A 19,320-nucleotide genomic window follows, 5' to 3' on the forward strand; every position below is an offset into this window, starting at 1 on the left:
CATTTAGGTTGATGATCCATATATAAACATACCTTTGTATATGGATTATCAACCTAAATGTAAAACCTAAAAGTAGAAAATGTCTAGAAGAAAATCTTTGTGATTTTGGGGTTAGACAAAGACTTCTTGGGAATATCATACAAAGCAAGACAAACAGGAGCAACGTTTTGTTTTGTTTTGTTTTGTTTTTTTGCGGTATGCGGGCCTCTCACTGTCGTGGCCTCTCCCGTTGCGGAGCATAGGCTCCAGACGCGCAGGCTCAGCGGCCATGGCTCACGGGCCCAGCCGCTCCGCGGCATGTGGGATCTTCCCGGATCGGGGCATGAACCCGTGTCCCCTGCATCGGCAGGCGGACTCTCAACCACTGCGCCACCAGGGAAGCCTGAGCTGGAGATTTTTTAGTGCAGGGAGCAGGAGAAGGTGGGGAGAGCCTTCAGACCAAGTTGCAGGCCAGACACCTGTGCACAGAGAGAGGGAAGAATGAAGAGCCGGGTGGGAAAGTCTCAGACTGCAGCACGGTTCCAAGAAAGATTCAGTCAAGCATTAGAGGAGTTCTCAAGCCAAAAGGGAGACTCATCTTGCCTGAATGGGTCTGCCTTTCTACCCAAAGCCTTGTGGTCAGGCTTTGGCTCGGGGACGTGGGGCTCTAGTGAAAGCTTGGCAGTGGGTCCAGAGAGCGAGAGGCAGGGACCATTTTCACACTCTCCAACCAGCATACACTCACAGCCACGACAGTCCACTTGTTGCACCACACAGATCTCCAGGCTCAGGAAGGACCTCCTCCATGGGTCCTGTTGGCCTCTTGTCTTGCAGGAGGATAACTTAGAAAAGGAAGGTTAGTGAGACAAACTACACTCACCGTTGCCTGCAGTTGGTGTCAGGGCTGCAGCTAGTTTCCATCCTCACCTTCTTCCAGTATCCACTGTAAGTTTTCCTCATCCTCAGCTATCACCTTAACAGGTCTTGGTGGCTTATCTGGTAATGTAACCCAAACCCTCATTTCTGAGAGATCTGGATTCCTGATAATCACACCTTTCTCAGGCCAGTCTTGCTGCCTGTGAACATTAATTGGACTCCATTCTCAAGGGCTTGGGGAGAGCCAGACCCAGATGTTCCTGTTTCATTAAACGTTGAGCCACTGGTCTCCAGGGATGGCCCCTGACATCCCACTGGGTCAGGGGACGAATGGTGACAGTAACAAGCAGACAACGGCAAAGAGGTTTGCCACCCGAAAAATGACGTTTGTAGGGTGCCATGGTCCCTTGAGGAGTATACTCTCACACTGACTCCACAAATGGCCCGTGACACACAAGAGAGCAGGTAGTGGAGTACTCTCCCACTACTCCACAGAACAGGCCAGAATTTTGACTCAGCAAAGCTCAAAGGGAAAAGGGGTGGTGGTTTATCAAGTGCCCCAGGAGCATATAACATCCCAGACACTAGGCACTTTCTATAAATGACTCAGTCAGCCCCACCAATGGTCAGTGCTGCCTGGTCAGTGGATCAGACTTATCTCATGGCACCAGGAGGGAAGTCACTCCTTGTCCTCTGTAGGGACTTTTTGAGAAACTAATGTAGCTAGTTACCTGTACACCCCCAGGCACTCTGTCCTGGACCCTGGGTGCTTTGCCTACATGGAGAAAGATGCCCCTCGGCACTCAGTCTCAGACACTTGACACTGTAGCCTATGCAGCAGCTCAGGGAGGACTCAGCTTTTCATGATCCACAATTTAGGTTGGGATTCCTTAGCAGCACCCCACAAAAACCAATACTGTGCAACAGCCAACAAGAGGCAGGCACAGCAACAACCAGCAGTGCCTTCCTGGCAATTGCTGCGGCCTGTTGGATCCAGTTAGTAAGCCAAGAGCAGTTTGTAACTATCCTGCTCCAATTGTTAGAGTTCCTGGGATTTGTTTTAATCAAGTATTGTAAGACACACAGACAGGAAATGACCGTCATGAAGGAAGAAGTTAATACTCAGAGTCCCTAGAAACTGGAGGCATGCCAGGCCATGAAGGGCCACACGGGGTTAAACTTCAGGTGGTTTCAGTCTCCTAAAATGGATTGGGAAGCATTCCCTCCTTGGTCAGGAGGCAGAGGGGGAAATATGGGCAAAAGCCTGTATTGCGGTTTCTGCAGGAGGGAATGGGTGAGGTGGGGTAAGTAGGCTTAGAGTTGGCTAATTTGAATAATTTCAGTGGACTGTCCAGCGCTGTCTGTTAACTGGCTCTGGGGTGATCAGGGAAGGGGGAGGGTGACCCAGAGTGTAAGGGGGGTGGTGTGGGCTCCAGATTGGTTGGTTTGAGTATGAAAAGTATACTCGCAGATGAGTCGCTCACTGTCTCTAGGAATTGGGAGAGACGGTGGGGTATGATGAAGCTTTCATTCCTGGAGGGCCATGTGTTCACCATGGTACAGAACTGCAGCTATGCCTTGATCAGTTACTGGAGGCAAAAGTCAATAATGGGAGTTAGAAATGATAGAATCCACTCCCAAGGAGTTGGTTCACTTGATGCATAGGGAAATGCAAAGTAACAAGAAATAAGTGAAATGCACTCTGCCTTGTGTTATCTGTAATAGCTACAATGAAAGCAAAAGAGAGTGTTGAGGCAGATCCTGAGACTGGACCAAGCTTGGATTACAGTTGATCTGAGCTATAGACAGTAGTCTTAGGGCCACTATCGAAGGGAAAAATGATACTGAAACAACAAACAGTGAAGATGGTTGGAATGAGTCACAAGAGACTGGGGAAAAACAAAGGGAGGGTCATGGGACGCATCCTAGCAGCATGGAAATCTGTCAATGATTATTTAGTAATGGGATGAATAAGGCAGACCTTTATGGGGTCAAAACAAAGGTCATAATCCAGCACTCTTGGAAGTTTTGTGGACTGATGAGAGCCCTGATATATATATATTTATTTATTTAAATATGGAATGCTTCACAAATTTGCATGTCATCCTTGTGCAGGGGCCATGCCAATCTTCTCTGTATCGTTCCAATTTTAGTATATGTGCTGCTGAAGCGAGCAGGAGCTCCAATAATGAAGGGCCGTAAATAAGTCTGCTTTATTTACCCTTGTATGGAGGAATTTTAAAAGCTGGAAGGCAAAGATGGCTAGAGACCTCCAATTACCTGGGGCAATGGTCCTGCAGTTTAATCAAGATAAGGACTGACCCCTGCTGGAGGCCCAAGGCCATATGAACTTGAGTGAGTAAAATGGTCAGAGGATGCTGAAGAGACTTTTCTGGGACTCCTTTTTATGGGATCCCCCCCCTCCATGCACTGTGATTCCAAAATCTGTATGTGAAGTCCTAACAGTGCTATAACTAGATTGTGAGGATATAGGAATGCAGTGGTTGATGGGATAAAGGTGAAAGTTTGGATGAAAACTGAAGGTGTGAACAGACTATGTGAAGTGGTTGCATCTTCTTTACCTGAATGTATTATGGGGATGGATATTGTGTCTGACTGGGGAAAGCTTCCCCTACCAGCGTTGTAAATCAGAAGGCATGGAAATCTACCCTTCCTCCAGTATTGATTGAACACGCCAAGTGGGAACCAGTGAGATTGCCAGAGCCCAACAGGTTGTTAATTTGCTGTACCAAAGCCCGGTGTGGAGTGCAGACTGGAGTTTACAGCAAAAGCCTGTGAGTGCCACCTAGTGGCAACTTCTGGGATTTGGGACCAGAATATTTGCATTTGAGAGAAAATCAGTACTAACTAGCTTGCTTTTGGACTCTGAGATTTCCCCTGTGACTGAGGGACATAAAATAACCTTGAAACCGGAAATACCCACAATTCCTTGGGTGATGTTGGAGAAATGCTCTAATGGGGAGGGCAATGCCCAGGAGGGTCGCATCATACAATAGAAATGGTACAGGAACGTGCTACCAGAGAAGGGGAAGGGTGTACTCACTCTTTTCCTCCAGTGCTGACTCTGGAACCACCTGAGGAACTGCTGGATCCTATGGTCACAGGGCTACTTGGCCAGTGCCCTATGAACAGCCCTCCACTGACCACCAAAGAGCTGCTTGATTTGTGGATGGTAGTTCCATGGTGAGTGGACAGCTTCCTGTGTGGAAGGAAGATAGAAGAAAATCTTTGATAGAAAATTTGACTTTCTTTGATAGAAGAAAATCAAAGCAAATCAACTCAGGGAGCCAGATTGCTTTTTCCCTAGCAGTGATGGAAGAATTGGACAATAGTAAAAAGCCCTTATATTTGGGTTTTTACCGACTCACAGACAGGGGCCAATGGCCTGACCATATGGTCAGGCAGAGGGCAATGCAAAACTGACCTATTAACAGGATGACCATATGGGGCACAGCCCTGTGGAAACCACTGTGGGAATTTGAGGGGTGCATTAAAGTAGTACATGTGATGCCCATCAGAAGAACCCCTTCCAGGTTTGGAAGATGATTTGAATTAACAAGTAGGTTTCCTGGGGTGCAGGTGGCCGCCTGGGTTCATGAAGTGGGTGGACAGAGATGTCATCCTCAGAGTAAGTTTTATGGAGAAGTGAACAGACAATTCAAACATTTTAAAATGGAAGTATAGTTGATTTACAATGTTGTGTTAGTTTCAGGTGCACAGAAAAGTGATTCATTTATATATACATATATAAAACTAATCTGAAAAGGAATATATATATATATATATATATTCCTTTTCAGGTTATTTTCCATTAGAGGTTATTACAAGATATTGCATACAATTCCCTGTGCTATACAGTAGGACCTTGTTGTTTACCTATTTTATATAAAGTAGTATGTATCTGTTAATCCCAAACTCTTAATTTATCCCTCCCCACCCCCTTTTTTCTTTGGTAACCATAAACTTGTTTTCTATGTCTGTGAGTCTGTTTGTGTTTCATAAATACGTTTATTTGTATCACTGTTTTAGATTCCACATGTAAGGGATATCATATGGTATTTGTCTTCCTCTGGCTTACTTCACTTAGTATGATAATCTCTAGGTCTAACCATGTTGCTGCAGATGGCGATATTTCATTCTTTTTATGGCTGAGTAATATTCCACTGTGTATATGTACCACATCTTCTTTATCCATTCATCTGTCAATGGGCAGTTAGGTTGCTTCCATGTCTTGGCTATTGTACATAATGCTACTGTGAACATTGGGGTGTGTGTATCTTTTCGAATTAGAGTTTTCTCTGGGTGTATGCCCAGGAGTGGGATTGCTGGATCATATGATAACTCTATTTTTAGTTTTTAAGGCCTCTATACTGTTCTCCGTAGTGGCCGTATCAATTTACATTCCCACCAACAGTGTAGGAGGGCTCTCTTTTTTCCACACCCTCTCCAACATTTATTATTTGTGGACTTTTTGAGATGGACATTCTGACTGGTGTGAGGTGATACCTCACTGTAGTTTTGATTTCCATTTCTCTAATTAGCAATGTGAAACTCTTTTTTTTTTTGTCTAAAACGCGGAGAAATAAAGGCATGAAGGGCTGGTTTATACACCATTATGAGTGTGCGCTCACAGTCAGCATGGTGGGGGCAAGGGATAGTCCCCACTAGATAGATCCTCTGCTTTTGGGGGAGTGGTACTTGGGGAAGAGGAGGTGGGAAGGGTGGTATAACTGGTATAACTATACTTTCTTTCTTTTTTCCTCACATCACCTCAACCTCTTTTGTCCTACCTAAGGCAGTGGTCCCGGGGCAAGGGCTGCAACTGCAGGTGCTGGAAGCAGATATGATCCCTAAGAAACTGTCACTATACCTTTAAACCTTTATGTCAGATTCCTAAGGATCTGATGGTGTGGGTTGTGCCTTCACCCCATGTGGCAAAATTGGCACTGAGAGTGAATGCAGCTACATTGCTTAGTAATTGGGATGGCCCACCAGTTCTGTACCCTTTTAACCCTACCCCACAGGAGTGAGAGTGGCCTGTGGGAGGGCAAGTGCTAGACTAGACTTGTATTTTTTTTTAATTAATTAATTTATTTATTTTTGGCTGCATTGAGTCTTCGCTGCTGTGTGCGTGCTTTCTCCAGTTGCAGCGAGTGGGGGCCACTCTTCGTTGCGGTGTGCGGGCTTCTCGTTGCAATGGCTTCCCTTGCTGCAGAGCACGGGCTCCAGGTGCGTGGGCCCCAGTAGTTGCAGCGCGCAGGCTCAGTAGTTGTGGCATGCGGGCTCAGCAGTTGTGGCTCACGGGCTCCAGAACGCAGGCTCAGTAGCTGTGGCACACAGGCTTAGTTGCTCCACGGCACGTGGGGTCCTCACAGACCAGGGTTCGAACCCTGGTCCCCTGCATTGGCAGGCAGACTCCCAACCACTGTGCCACCAGAGAAGTCCCAAAGACTTGTATTGCTGCTGACAATCTGGACCAGCACAGTGGCCACCCCTAATGCCCCCTCCCAAAGTGGGAAAGTTAGGGTATGAATGGAGAGGAGGAGGAGGAATGGTAGCTGAGCGTAAAGTTTAATGGTTTTTGCAATGAGAGAAATCCAATATTACACTGGTGCCTCGGGAGAGGCTCAGAGTGAGACGTTATTGTCTCTTAGCTCAATTACACCAGAATGCCTGAAAGGATGATGACATGTTGCTGAGACCACTCCTGCTTTTGGAGCCTAAAATAATTGAATGGAAGTCTGCAAACCTGAATGACATCCATCACTCTGGGAGACATTTCTATAACTGGACTAATTGTTAATGGCCGAGTGGGACTCTGGTCATGTGCCAGAGCTTTTCAGGTCACGTCTGCTGCCACACTGAGGATAGGGTATAACACTGGCCTTGTTATGATACTGATATTCATAGTCAAATGTATTGGGAAATTGAGTTAAAGCCCCCTAAGGAAGTAAAACAGGTGGAAAATGACTGGCCTGAGGAAGGACTGGATTTACCTAATCATCAGCTAATTTCTATGCTAAATAGTTCTGCACAAGTTTATCATAAGATACAAGGGGGAAAATTAATAATTGAATTAGTACAAAAATATGAAAATGTATGTACTGGCTTTATAGGACAGATAGTTGTTTCTTTAAGTCTATCCCTATACCAACACTGGCCCCCCAACTCTTAGGCAATATGATCATTTTGCTGTAAGAGTCTTGGCCAAAAGCAAGGGGTGGCCTGTGTCCTAAAGAATTTAACTTTGCCCCAGAAGAGGTCTGGATTTTGCCCTCAGGTTCTGGGTGATATCTTTGTTTCCCCTAAATTATGCCTTATTCTCTGGGGGCCTTGGGCTAGCCAGAGAACAAGGCATAATTTAGGGTGGGTGCTGACTACACCTTAGGGTGGGGACAGGTCACACCAGAAAGACTGCACAGGTGATTTAGGGTTACATGGTATCAGTTGATCTGGAGACTGAGATTAACCAATCAATCAATCGTGCCTAAGTAATGGAGCCCCTAAAACTGAATACTGAGGCTCAGAATAGCCTCCCTAGTTCACAGTAGTCTGTGTATATTGTCACATGTTGATACTGGGAAAGTAATATGTCCTGACTACACAGAAAGCAGGAGCAGAAGTCCCACATTTCTTTTTTTTTTATTTTTAACTTAAGTTAATTTTTATTTATTTATTTTTTGGTTGCATTGGGTCTTCATTGCTGCGTGCAGGCTCTCTCTAGTTATGGATAGTGGGGGCTACTCTTCATTGTGGTGCACAGGTTTCTCACTGCGGTGGCTTCTCTTGTTGCAGAGCATGGGCTCTAGGCACACAGGCTTCAGTAGTTGTGGCACATGGGCTCAGTAGTTGTGGCTTATGGGCTCTAAAGCGCAGGGTCAGTAGTTGTGGTGCACTGGCTTAGTTGCTCCACAGCATGTGAGATCTTCCTGGACCAGGGCTCGAACCCATGTCCCCTGCATTGGCAGGCAGATTCTTAACCACTGCGCCACCAGGGAAGTCCCAAGTCCCACATTTCATACTTCCCCAGACTCATGAGCTTCTTCCCTTGGCTAATCTTAATCTGTATCCCTTCCCTGTAAGAAACTGTATAATACAGTGTTTATAGTGAGTATAATAGCTTTGAGTGGGTTCTGTGAGTCCCAGAAAAGTGTCATCCCCAACAGTGGTTTTGAGAAACCCCTGAACTTGCAGTTAGGGTCAGAAAGTGATGGTGGTCTCGTGTGGAGTGTGTTCCTTCTAACTGTACAGTTTGCTAAACTTCTCACAAAGCTCAGCTCAAGAGGAATCTGAATGATGGGCCTCTCCTTCTGACTGCCAGATAGGTAAGGACTTGCACTCTTAATAACCAAAACAAAGCAAAACAATATATACCTCAATATGGTTATACTCCATTATATTTTCCCTCACTTTTATATTCTAGAATCAGTAAAAAAATTATAAGACATGAGAAGAAGCAAGAAAATATGCTTTAATTTTTTTTTTTGCTTTAATTTTAAAGAGAAAACAGAGTCAATAGAAGAAGTCCCCTCCACATAAAAAAAAAAAAAAAAAACACCAAGTTATTGGAATTAGCAGACAAGGACATACAACAACTATTATAAATATATAAAATAATGGGAAAAGAACAATAATTGGGATAGAGAAGGGGGAATAATGAGTTGAATAGTGTCCCTCAAAAATTCATGTTCACCCAGAACCTTTGAATGTGACCTAATTTGGAAATAGGGTCCTTACAGATATGGTTATAAAATGAGGTCAGCTTGGGCCCTAATCCAGTGACTGGTGTCCTTATAAGAAGAGGGAAGTTTGGGACTTCCTTGGTGGTCCAGTGGGTGAGAGTTCACGCTCCCAATGCAGGGGGCCTGGGTTGGATCCCTGCTCGGGGAACTAGATCCTGCATGCATGCCACAACTGAGTTTGCATGCTGCAACTAAGAAGTCAGCATTGCCGCACTAAGAAGCCCACATGCCGCAACTAAGACCCAGTGCAGCCTAAATAAATAAATAAATAAATATTTTTTTTTAAAAAAAAGAAGAGGGAAGTTTGGACACAGAGAGACACAGGGGAGGATGCCTTGTGAAGATGGAGGCAGAGACTGAAGTGATGCATCTGCAAGCCAAGGAAAACCAAGAATTGCTGGTAGCCCCAGAGGTGAGGAGAGAGGCCTGAGATAGATGCTCCCTCAGGAGGGAACCAACCCTGCTGGCACCTGGAGTTTGGACTTCTCCAGAACTGTGAGAGAACAAATTGCTATTTTTGTAAGCCACTCAGTTATAATACTTTGTTATGGAAGTCCTAGGAAATTAACACGTGGGATAATGAGATATTCTGGGATATGGATAGAAAACTTTCAAAAACTGACTAAGTGGAAATTCTAGATCTGAAAAATATGATAGCTGAAATAAAAACTACAATGGATGGGCTAAACACCAAATTGGATGTTACAGAAGAAAGAATAAGCAAACTTGAAGACAAGTAAATAAAACTTATCCACATTGAAGCAGAGAGTAAAAAAACACATAAATACATTAACAGCATCAATTACCCTTGAGATATACTATGAAACTGGGAAACATACATGAAATTGGGGTCAAAGAGATGAGAGACAGAATAGGGGAGGAAAAAATATTTGAAGAAATAAAGATTGAAAAACGTTCCAGAAGCTCAAAACACACCAAGCAAGACAAACACAAAGAAAACCACACGCAGGTGTATCATATCCAACAGCTGAAAATCAAAGATAAAGAGAAAATATTAAAACAAAATAGATCTTTACAGACTCGCTGGTCCCTGACAGCACATGACCCCCAAGAGGCCCTAGTATGCAGATGAGGATGTGACAGTGAGTTTGGAGTGGCATTCAACTCTGGAGGTAATAGAAGCACCAAGCAGAAACTCTTAGAGAAGCTGAAAGAAGCTAAAGCATTTAAGAACATATTAAATGGTTATCACTTCTTATCTTGGGATGTTCTTAAATATCATAGTATGAGAGAATCATGGTGGCAATGTGGATGTAAGATCAAAGAAAGATGGCAGCAACAGGCCATGGTGCACCTCTGCAGTCTGCTGTCCATCTCCACAGGAACCTCCTGCCTCCACAGGTCCCACCCAAGGATTCTCAGAGCTACAGGAATGATATTTTTTTCCAACTTCTTTCCTCATGGTGACTCCCCATGTACCTTCTTTTTTTTTTTTTTTGCGGTACGCGGCCCTCTCACTGCTGTGGCCTCTCCCGTTGCGGAGCACAGGCTCCGGAGGCGCAGGCTCAGTGGCCATGGCTCACGGGCCCAGCCGCCCCGCGGCATGTGGGATCCTCCCGGACTGGGGCACGAACCCATGTCCCCTGCATCGGCAGGCGGACTCTCAACCACTGCGCCACCAGGGAAGTCCAATATAAGGAATTTAAATACTGCCATCTTATACGTGAGAGAGGCAGTAGAGAAGAGTATCACAGATATTTTTTACTACAGAGAAATAGTTTACCACAGCCCTCAAGAAGGTACATGGGGGCTTCCCTGGTGGCGCAGTTGTTGAGAGTCCGCCTGACATATGTGGGGGGAGAGCGATAAGAATTCCAGCTGACTTGGAAAAGAAATACTAGTCAGAAGGCAAATGAGTGACATAACTAAAGTGCTGAAAGGCAGTCAACCTAGAATCTTATATGTAGTGTAAATATGCTTCCAAAATGAAGATGAAATAATACATTTTCAGTCAACAAAAGCTGGTAGAATGTGTTGTTAAAAGTCCCACACTATAAGAAACGCCAAAGGCAGTTCCTTTGGTTGAAGGAAAACGGTACCAGGTTAAACCCAGCTCTACAGGACAGAATGAAGAATGCTGGAAATGGTAAAGTGTAATGAAATATAAAAAATTGCTTATTCTTAATTTTTAAAAAGTCAATTGACTGTTTAAAGCAGGATTATAGCAATGTTTTAGGAATTTTAACACATATAGAAATAAAATATATAACAACAGTAGTAAAAATGGTGGTAGAGAGTGAAAGGGAGCATAATGGTATGTTTCTTACATTATGTTTAAAATTGTATAATATTAATTCAAGGTAGACTGTGATAATTTAAAGACATATATTATTATAGTTCTTTTTTTAAAAATTAATTTATTTTGGCTGCGCCACGTCTTAATTGCAGCACTCGGGATCTTCGCTGTGGCGTGCAGGATCTTTAGTTGCGGCATGCATGTGGAATCTAGTTTCCTGACCAGGGATCGAACCCGGGTCCCCTGCATTGGGAGCACGGACTCGACAACCATAGTGCCACCAGGGAAGCCCAGATGTATATTATTATAGTTCTTAAAGTGAACACTTGAAAGACCACTTGAAAGAGGTAATGATAAGAAGCCAATCGTAGATACACAATGGAAGTCTGATAAAGACAAATAATCCAAAAGCAGTCAGAAAAGGAAGGAAAAGGGGAAAAGGACAGATGGGACAAATACAAAATAAAAATCAAAATGATAGACCTAAAATCAACTATGTCAAAATAATTTTATTAAACACAATTCAAAGGCAGAGATTATCAGACCACAGGGGGTGAACTCCCCAATCATATGCTATTTGCAAGATAAACATATTAAATACTGACACTGTTAGGTTAAGGGTAAAAAGATGGGAAAAAACACACTATGAGAACACTAATCAAAAGCTGTTGTGACTATATTAATATCAAAATAGTATTAAAGAAAAGAAGATTGCCAAAGATAAAGAGGGATTTTTCAGAATACAAAAATAATTAGGTCAACAAGAAGATATAACAATCATAAATGCATATGCACCTAGAGTTTCACAACATATAAAGTAAAATGTGACAGAACTAGAGAGATAAATAGACAATTCTACAATTAAATTTGGAGATTTTTAAAACTTATCTCTCGGGCTTCCCTGGTGGCGCAGTGGTTGAGAGTCCGCCTGCCGATGCAGGGGACACGGGTTCGTGCCCTGGTCCGGGAAGATCCCACATGCCGCGGAGCGGCTGGGCCCGTGAGCCATGGCCGCTGAGCCTGAGCGTCCGGAGCCTGTGCTCCGCAACGGGAGAGGCCACAAGAGTGAGAGCCCCGCGTACCGCAAAACAAACAAACAACAAACAAAAAACCTTATCTCTCAGTACTTGATAGAACTAGTAGACAAAACAAAATCAGTAAGGATATAAACTTTTTTCTTTTTTGCAACACAATGAACCAACTTAATTTTTTAAAATTAAATTAAATTTTTTGGTTTTGTTGGGTCTTTGTTGCTGCGCGTGGGCTTTCTCTAGTTGTAGCGAGCGGGGGCTACTCTTCATTGCGGTGCGCGGGCTTCTCATTGCGGTGGCTTCTTTTGCTGCGGAGCATGGGCTCTAGGGCGCACGGCCTTCAGTAGTTGCAGCACACGGGCTCAGTAGTTGTGGGGCGCAGGCTTTAGGGCGCGCAGGCTTCAGTAGTTGTGGTGCATGGGCTTAGTTGCTCCGCGGCAGGTGGGATCTTCCCAGACCAGGAATCGGACCCGTGTCCCCTGCACTGGCAGGTGGATTCTTAACCACTGTGCCACCAGGGAAGTCCAACCAACTTAATTTGACACTTTGAGAACACTACACATAACAACCGGAGGATGCACGTTATTTTTACATGCCTATGAACCTTCATCAAGATAGATCATGTACTGGACCATACAAGCCTTGATAAATTTCAAATGATCAAAATCATAAGAGTATATTCTCTAACCACCATAGAATTAAATTACAAACCAATAACAAAAAGACATCTAGAAAATTCCCAAATATTTGGACATTATGGAAAACACTTCAGATTACCCACAGGTCTCAGGTCAAAGAAAAATTCTGAAAATATCTCTGTGTGAATGAAAAACAAAATAAAACAAAACTATAACACATCAAAGTTTTTGGGATGCAGTGAAAGCAATGTGCAGAAAAGAAGAAAAGAATAAAGTGAATTATGTACATTTCCATCTTAAGAAACAAAGGAGCAAAGGAAATCCAAAGTTGATTCTTTAAACAAATTAACAAAATTGATAAACTCTCAGAAAGACGGGCGGGGGAGAGAGAGAGAAACTACCTATATCAGGAATAAAAAAGTGGACATACTACAGGTCCTACAGAGGCCTTTTCCCGGTGACCTCATCCAGGGTAATTGGGACTGTAGTCTAGCAAGGCCTGGCCTCATGGCCTATTCCGCTGCACTTAAAGAGGGAGCAGCTAGCCTCCCTGACTCTGTCAATCACTGTGTTGTACAGCTCCTGACAACATGCCTGGGGGGCGTGGCATTCCAACTGTGGCCTCCAAGTTGGGGGCCTGTTGACTGCTACAACACCAGCCTCTTGTGCACATAGAGACCCAGGCCCACCAAGGCCCACCGCCCCCTGCTCCTCCACTATAGCTTGGCCAAGCCCCTTTCTTAACACTGGCTTCCTCTATCACCGTGGTTATAGTCAGACAGAGGTGGCTGACCCTGAGGGACACAGGGCCACTGCTGCTTTCAGAAGGGTGCTCTGAAAACTGGAGGCCTGAGAACTTCCTGGAGGAAGTGACAGTTAAGCCAAGCTGGCAGAGGCAGGGAAATGGGCAAGGGCAGGGTGTGTGGCCTGACATGGCAGGAGGAGGGGCACAGCCCAGCTTGAACTTTGTCCTGAGGGACGAGGGATTCCTGGTGGGCCTTTCAGCAGGGGTACAACCTGGTTAGCTCAGTGACTAAGGAATGCTACTCTCTGGGAAGAGGGGAGGATGAGTGAAGTGGGAGAGGCTGGGACAGGGAGCATAGGGAGGGGGCTGGGCAGGGTCCGGGGTCTGAGCCAGGCCCTAGCTCCAATACTGCCCCAACTCCCACCTCCCCTCCCGCTGTTACTCTCAGCTGTGGGGAAGGAAGTGAAAGGGTTCTAGGGGAACAGCAGGAGCCATCTCCTCAGGCAACCTGTCCTTAGGGTGGGAGAGGATGGTGAGCCTGGTGCCAAGGCCCTGCAAGCTGCCCTCTTCAAGGAGTCCTACTGGGGCAGGACAGCAGGGTAGGGGTCTCCTTCTCCTCTCCCACTCAGGGCACAGAGGCAGGCACTGTCCCTTGGAGCCCAGAGGATACTGGTTTCTGACAGAACCTGCACTGAAGTGCAGGCAGCATAGCCACAGTTACTGTAGGCAGGAAGGGCCAAGGGGTGGGGAGACAGCAGGGAGGCCACAGGCTGCAGTGTGCAGGCTGGACCATGCAGGACCTGGGGGTCTGGGGAAGAGCTTCTAAGACCAGTCACTGCTGAGGGGGCAAGAGCCCTGGAGGCCTCTGCCCAGCCCTGTGCAGATGGCACTAGCACTAGCATTTTCTCAGAGGGGCCCAGAAGGGCATCTAAGGGCTTGGGGCAGGAGCCCCATCCTCTCCACCTGCCTGCTTCCTGGGAAGGATTGCTTCCTGCTCCTCTGGCTAGTGGCCCTGGCCCAATTCATGGGAGCCCTAAGGCCATGTTGTTCCCTAGCTCGAATCCTACCCTCCTAGGACGAAGTCCAAACTCCTCAATGTGGTTACTTCAGCTCCCCTTGCAGCCCCTGCCTCACTTCCACAGCCTCCAGCTGGAGCAGCCCTAACTCTTTTTTTAAGAGCTCCCTTCCTCTGCTGGGAGCTCTCCTCCTTCAGACACTCCCCCACAACCCTGCCCCAATCCTACCCCTGCTCCAAGGCTGGGCCACCTGGGTCCCAGATATCTGACTAGTGGGTTTGTGCCTACACTGTGTGGGTGCTGACTTTAGTGAAATAAAATTGGAAATTCATTCACAAGTCTTGTGACTCCTTTCTTCAGACATAACTAATTGCAGGTGGGGGTTTGGGGAACACTTCAGCCTGTTCTGGGCCCTGCCAGCCTCTCCAGTGTCAGCCTGCTCCATGCTCTTTGATCTCTCTATGCTGGCCACATTGGCCTCTTTCCATCTGCATACATTCCTTTCAGCGTCAGGGACTTTGCACCTGCTGTTAGTGTGACTGGGATTCTACATTCCTCCTATACATAGATAAAACCTACTCATCCACCTCCCCAGAAAAACCTTCTTTGACCTCCCTGATTAGGTCAAATGCTCCTTAGGACATGCCCTTACATTGGGTCTTTTCCTGTGAGGACCTGTCAGAGCATATCTCTACTGTGTGATTACTATGTCGGTCTCTCTGCCCCTCACCTGAGAGCTCTGCAGAGGCGAGAACCCTGTCTGGTTTTGCCCACGCTTGTATTCTCCAGCTCCCAGCACAGCGCCTAAGGTCCAGCAAGTGCTCAGCAAATATTTCATGAGTGAATGGATGGGTGAAGGGGTGGATAGTCCCAGGCAGCAGTTCTGGCTGGGCATGTCAGTGACTCCTCTGGAATTGACTCTTAGAGAAACTCAAAGGTTTTTTTCCAAGGAACTGAGGACTGACTGCCATGTGCCATGTGTTTACCCAGGACTGTCTCTTTATAGAGAATCTAGTTCCTCCTTCTCCCTCCTCTCCATTTCCAGGTCACAGATTCAGCCCCAGCCTGGCAGTAATCCTCCACCCCGTAACAGCTGCTTTTATCTTCCGGTCTCCACCCTTAGACTGTCACTGTCGCCGAAGGTGTGGCTACACCTACTGGTGCTGCCCCTAGAAATCACCGCATCATCTTCTTCGTGAGGCTAGAAAGTCACGTTAGAGAGGGGCTCATGGGGACTTCCCTGGTGGTCCACTGGTTAAGACTCCACGCTCCCAATGCAAGGGGCCCGGGTTCCATCCCTGGTCAGGGAGCGAGATCCTGCACGCTGCAACTAAGACCCGGCGCAGCTAAATAAACAAATAAATATTGAAAAAAAAAAAAAAAGAAGGGCTCATGGACTGAGTAAGGCAACCAGGGGCTCTGTGGGAGGAAGAAGCCTGCGTGAGGTTGCAACAGGCCTTGGAAATGCACGGCATAGGCGTGGGCTCTGATCTTTCAACGACGCTGTCTCAGGGCTTCCCGAGCTTACGGGAGGGAGGGCACTTCCCGAGTCACACAGCTGAGAAGTAGCGGTGACAGGACAGGAACTCAACTCTGTTGACTCCAGAACCCAGGACTCTGAAGCAAGCCAGTTCTCAAGTTGCTACCCTTCTGACGTTTTCGTAGCAACAATAGCTTCCCTGCAGATGAGGAGGAGGAGCCCAGCGGGGGCTACGGGGGCAGATGGCAAGCAGGCAAGGGCACAGACCCTGGAGCGCAGGAGCCAGGTCCGCGCCCCCTCCCCCGGCGCTTGCGCACTGGGGCCTGTTCCCCGCTCAACCCCGCCCCCATAGCCAGGGTTTTCAAATTTGAAACCTGCTCCTTTTCCCGCCCGAACGTGTTGACCAGCAGCGGGAGAGGGCGGAGCCGCACACAGCCAATAGTGCCTGAGAGGCCCCCTGCCCCGCCCCCAAGGTGACGTCCGCGAGCCTCAAGAGGCAAAGAGCAAATGGGCGAGGGTGCCCGCCGGCCCCACCTCCGTGGCGCCCACGTGCAGCGGCGGAGCCGGGGGCCTCCCCGGGACCACCGGCCCCCAGAGCACCACTCAGTGTGCGCGCCTCTTGCCACTAGCACAGGGCTAGAGACTGAGGCCCAGAAAAGCCAAGTAACCGGCGCTGGGTCGCTGAGCGAAGCGGCAAGACGCAGCACAACCCCACCCCCACCCCCAGCCCGGGAGTTCGCCCAAGGGCCGGGCCTGGATCCGGCGCCCATAGAAGCCCTACGGGAGTCCCAGGGGGCGGGCGGGCTCGCGGAGGGTGGGCTGCGGTTCCCGGGCGCGTTCCAGGGGCGGGGCCAAGAGCTGGGCTGTCCCGGGGCGGGGCGTTCCGGGGGCGGGCCGGGCGTCTGTGTTTGTTGCACCGTGTCAGTTACATTGTAACAAAAGTGGTGCAGCCGCTGCTCCGGCCAGCATCCTAGGCCCACCCGCAGCCAGCTGTCGCCGACATGGAACCCGTGGCCAGCAACATCCAGGTCTTGCTGCAGGCGGCGGAGTTCCTGGAGCGCCGCGAGAGAGGTGAGGAAGAACCCTTGGTCGGACTCCAGGCGGCGACCTCGCTGACACTGGCCTGGGCTGGACTTGGCTCCCAACTTGGAGGATGCATGGCCTTAGGGCAGTAGTCCTGGGGCACCCCCGCCCTCAATTTAGGGGTCCGCGGGCAGTGGGGCTGGAGGGGGTGGGGAAATGGCCCTGTAGCCAAAAGCCCCTCCCTGACCGTGCCGTGCCAGGGGATCCCGCTGGAACTAGCCCCAGCCTGACGTGGGCGGGGGCTGTCTCTCGCAGAGGCAGAGCATGGATATGCGTCCCTGTGCCCACACCGAAGTCCGGGCCCAGTCCACAGGAGGAGGAAGCGGTCTCCCCAAGCTCCTGGCGCGCTGGACAGTGGGCGGTGAGGAGGGCCTGGGGCAGCGGGGAATAGGGGGGGGATGGACGCCGTCCTTCATCGGGCCCCTCCACTGCCAACTTCCTCCTTATTGCTCGCATCTTCTGGGCCAGGTACCCTGCTCTGAAAGCATTCAGACACCTCCTGCCGTTTACCCATCCCCCAAACACACACTCTTCATTCAAGGACTATTTCTCGAGCACCCCTGGTGTGGTTGGAACGGTGAATAGTTCTGGGTCCTGCTTCCACTCACACTCCTAATACAGCACATATCAAACCACTCGCTTTCCCCCACAGGCTTTCTCCTTTTCTCTCCTACTCTCAACCCTTTGCACACTGTTCCCCCCAATTTGAATGCCTCTCCCCCCACTACCCATTTTGGGCAACTTGTGTTGCTGGGCTCAGCTCACATGTCACCTGTTCAGGAAGCCCTTCCTGATTGCTGCTAAGGGGCCTCCTTTGGACCCCACAGTCACCTGGGCAGGCCTCCTTACTGTCTCTGCCTCTGCCTGGGACTCAGGTGCCTGAGGCCAGCACAAGGTCCCCACAGTGGGCTAGTTTGGGATACACATCTGTAGTGAATTTTGAGGCCCTGGGAGCCCTGGGACTGAAGGTGTGGGCAGTAGCTGACACCCCCTCACCCCATCCTCCCTGGCATTGGCAGGTCTGTGCACAACGAGCTGGAGAAGCGCAGGTGAGTCCCAACCCTGCCCTGATAGCACCAGGCCCCAGGAACTGCCTCCCTCTGGCCTCCCCTCCCCTGCCGTCCCTCATCTGGCCAGCAAGCCTGGGCTGGCACTGCCCTCTAGACCCCTTCCCCCACAGGAGGGCCCAGCTGAAGCGGTGCCTGGAGCAGCTGAAGCAGCAGATGCCCCTGGGGGCTGACTGTGCCCGATACACCACACTGAGCCTTCTGCGCAGGGCCAGGATGCACATCCAGGTAAGAAGCTACTCTGGTGCCCCAGGGCCAGCTTGCCAGGATGCTTGGAAAGGGGTAGTAGGGAGGGGCTGGGTGGAACTAGGGAGAGAGGTCTGAGGTGATAGCCCAACTGCCTGACATTGGACAGTTCTCTGTGCTTTTAGTTTCCAAATTTGTTAAGTAGGAAGAAAAGCAGAAAATAACTCAGGATTGTTCTGAGGCTTTAAGCAAGTTCCTCCAATAAAAGTTCACTTGTTATTACAGCAATTATTACTTGGATCCCAACTGTGAGACCCTGAGCGAGTTATGTAGTCTCTCTGGACTTCATTTCCTCCTCTGTATGGGGGGCATTCTGTGAGGGGTCATGTGTAAGGGTCCCTCGGACTGGAGAGGGCTGTTTCTTGCTCTTCCTCTCCCCCATCCTTGAAGGCCTCCTGTTCTCGGCGGTTGGCGGGGTGGGGCGCGGGGGGGTGTCCCGACGCTGCTTTGGGAGGCAGCTCCAGAAGCCAGGAGGGGGAAAGTACCAAGAGGACGCCAGTGAGCCACCCTCCCAGGGCTCTTGCTGCTGCCCGGGCTGAGCTCAGCGCCCCCTGATGGATGGGAGTGGGGTGTGCTGACTCAAGCACAAGGCAGCTCCACAGAGTGGGGATTAGAAGGGACTTGGAAACAATAGAGGCCTCTTCCTGCTCTCCTGGCCCTTTTGACAGAGGAAGAAATGGAGGCAGAGCCGGCTGATGAGAGGCAGATTCAGAACCGAGGCCTAGGTCTCCTGACTTGCATTCTTTTCTTCAACAAGTGAGCACCTGCTCTGCCAGGCCATGTTGTGGGCACAGGGGGCAGTGACAGAGACAGATGGAGGTGCCATGCAGCAAATAAATCGTGGTGTGGAAACTGTCAGCACTGTCCCAAAGGTGCCTGCGTTCTCCTCATTGTGGCTGAATAACACCCTGGCCAGATAGCCGGCTCCAGTTTCTCACATGGAGTTGCTGACTTGGTTCTCGGAGGGATGATGTGTGACCTTGGGTGCTGGCTGGCCCGTGGGCAGGACCTAGGGATTGCTCCTTCCTTGAAGCCCCATCACCCCTCTCCTGGACTCCCTGCTTCCTGTTTTGCCTCCACCTGGCTGTCCTCCCCACCTTGCCCTAGAATGTTCTTTTTTTTTTTTTTTTTTTTTTTGT

At 48.6% G+C, this 19,320-nt stretch overlaps 1 protein-coding gene and 1 non-coding gene across 2 annotated transcripts in view; one reads left to right on the forward strand and one right to left on the reverse strand.

The window, feature by feature from the left end:
• Positions 1-2,925: 2,925 nt before the first annotated feature.
• On the reverse strand, positions 2,926-3,032 carry LOC112400097 (U6 spliceosomal RNA). The gene has a single exon (XR_003003366.1). It is a non-coding gene; the product is annotated as a U6 spliceosomal RNA (small nuclear RNA).
• A 13,665-nt stretch (positions 3,033-16,697) lies between these two features.
• MXD3 (MAX dimerization protein 3) overlaps positions 16,698-19,320 on the forward strand; it is a 4,418-nt gene continuing 1,795 nt past the window's right edge. The window contains exons 1-4 of the mRNA XM_024745595.1: positions 16,698-16,856; positions 17,124-17,229; positions 17,888-17,917; positions 18,049-18,163. Of these exons, the coding sequence (XP_024601363.1) occupies positions 16,787-16,856; positions 17,124-17,229; positions 17,888-17,917; positions 18,049-18,163 (321 nt within the window). The 5' untranslated portion in view covers positions 16,698-16,786. The remainder of the gene's footprint in view (positions 16,857-17,123; positions 17,230-17,887; positions 17,918-18,048; positions 18,164-19,320) is intronic.

The sequence above is a fragment of the Neophocaena asiaeorientalis genome, unplaced genomic scaffold (assembly GCF_003031525.2).
Source record: "Neophocaena asiaeorientalis asiaeorientalis breed wild unplaced genomic scaffold, Neophocaena_asiaeorientalis_V1.1 scaffold292, whole genome shotgun sequence".
In the NCBI taxonomy this organism is placed as follows: Eukaryota; Metazoa; Chordata; class Mammalia; order Artiodactyla; family Phocoenidae; genus Neophocaena; species Neophocaena asiaeorientalis.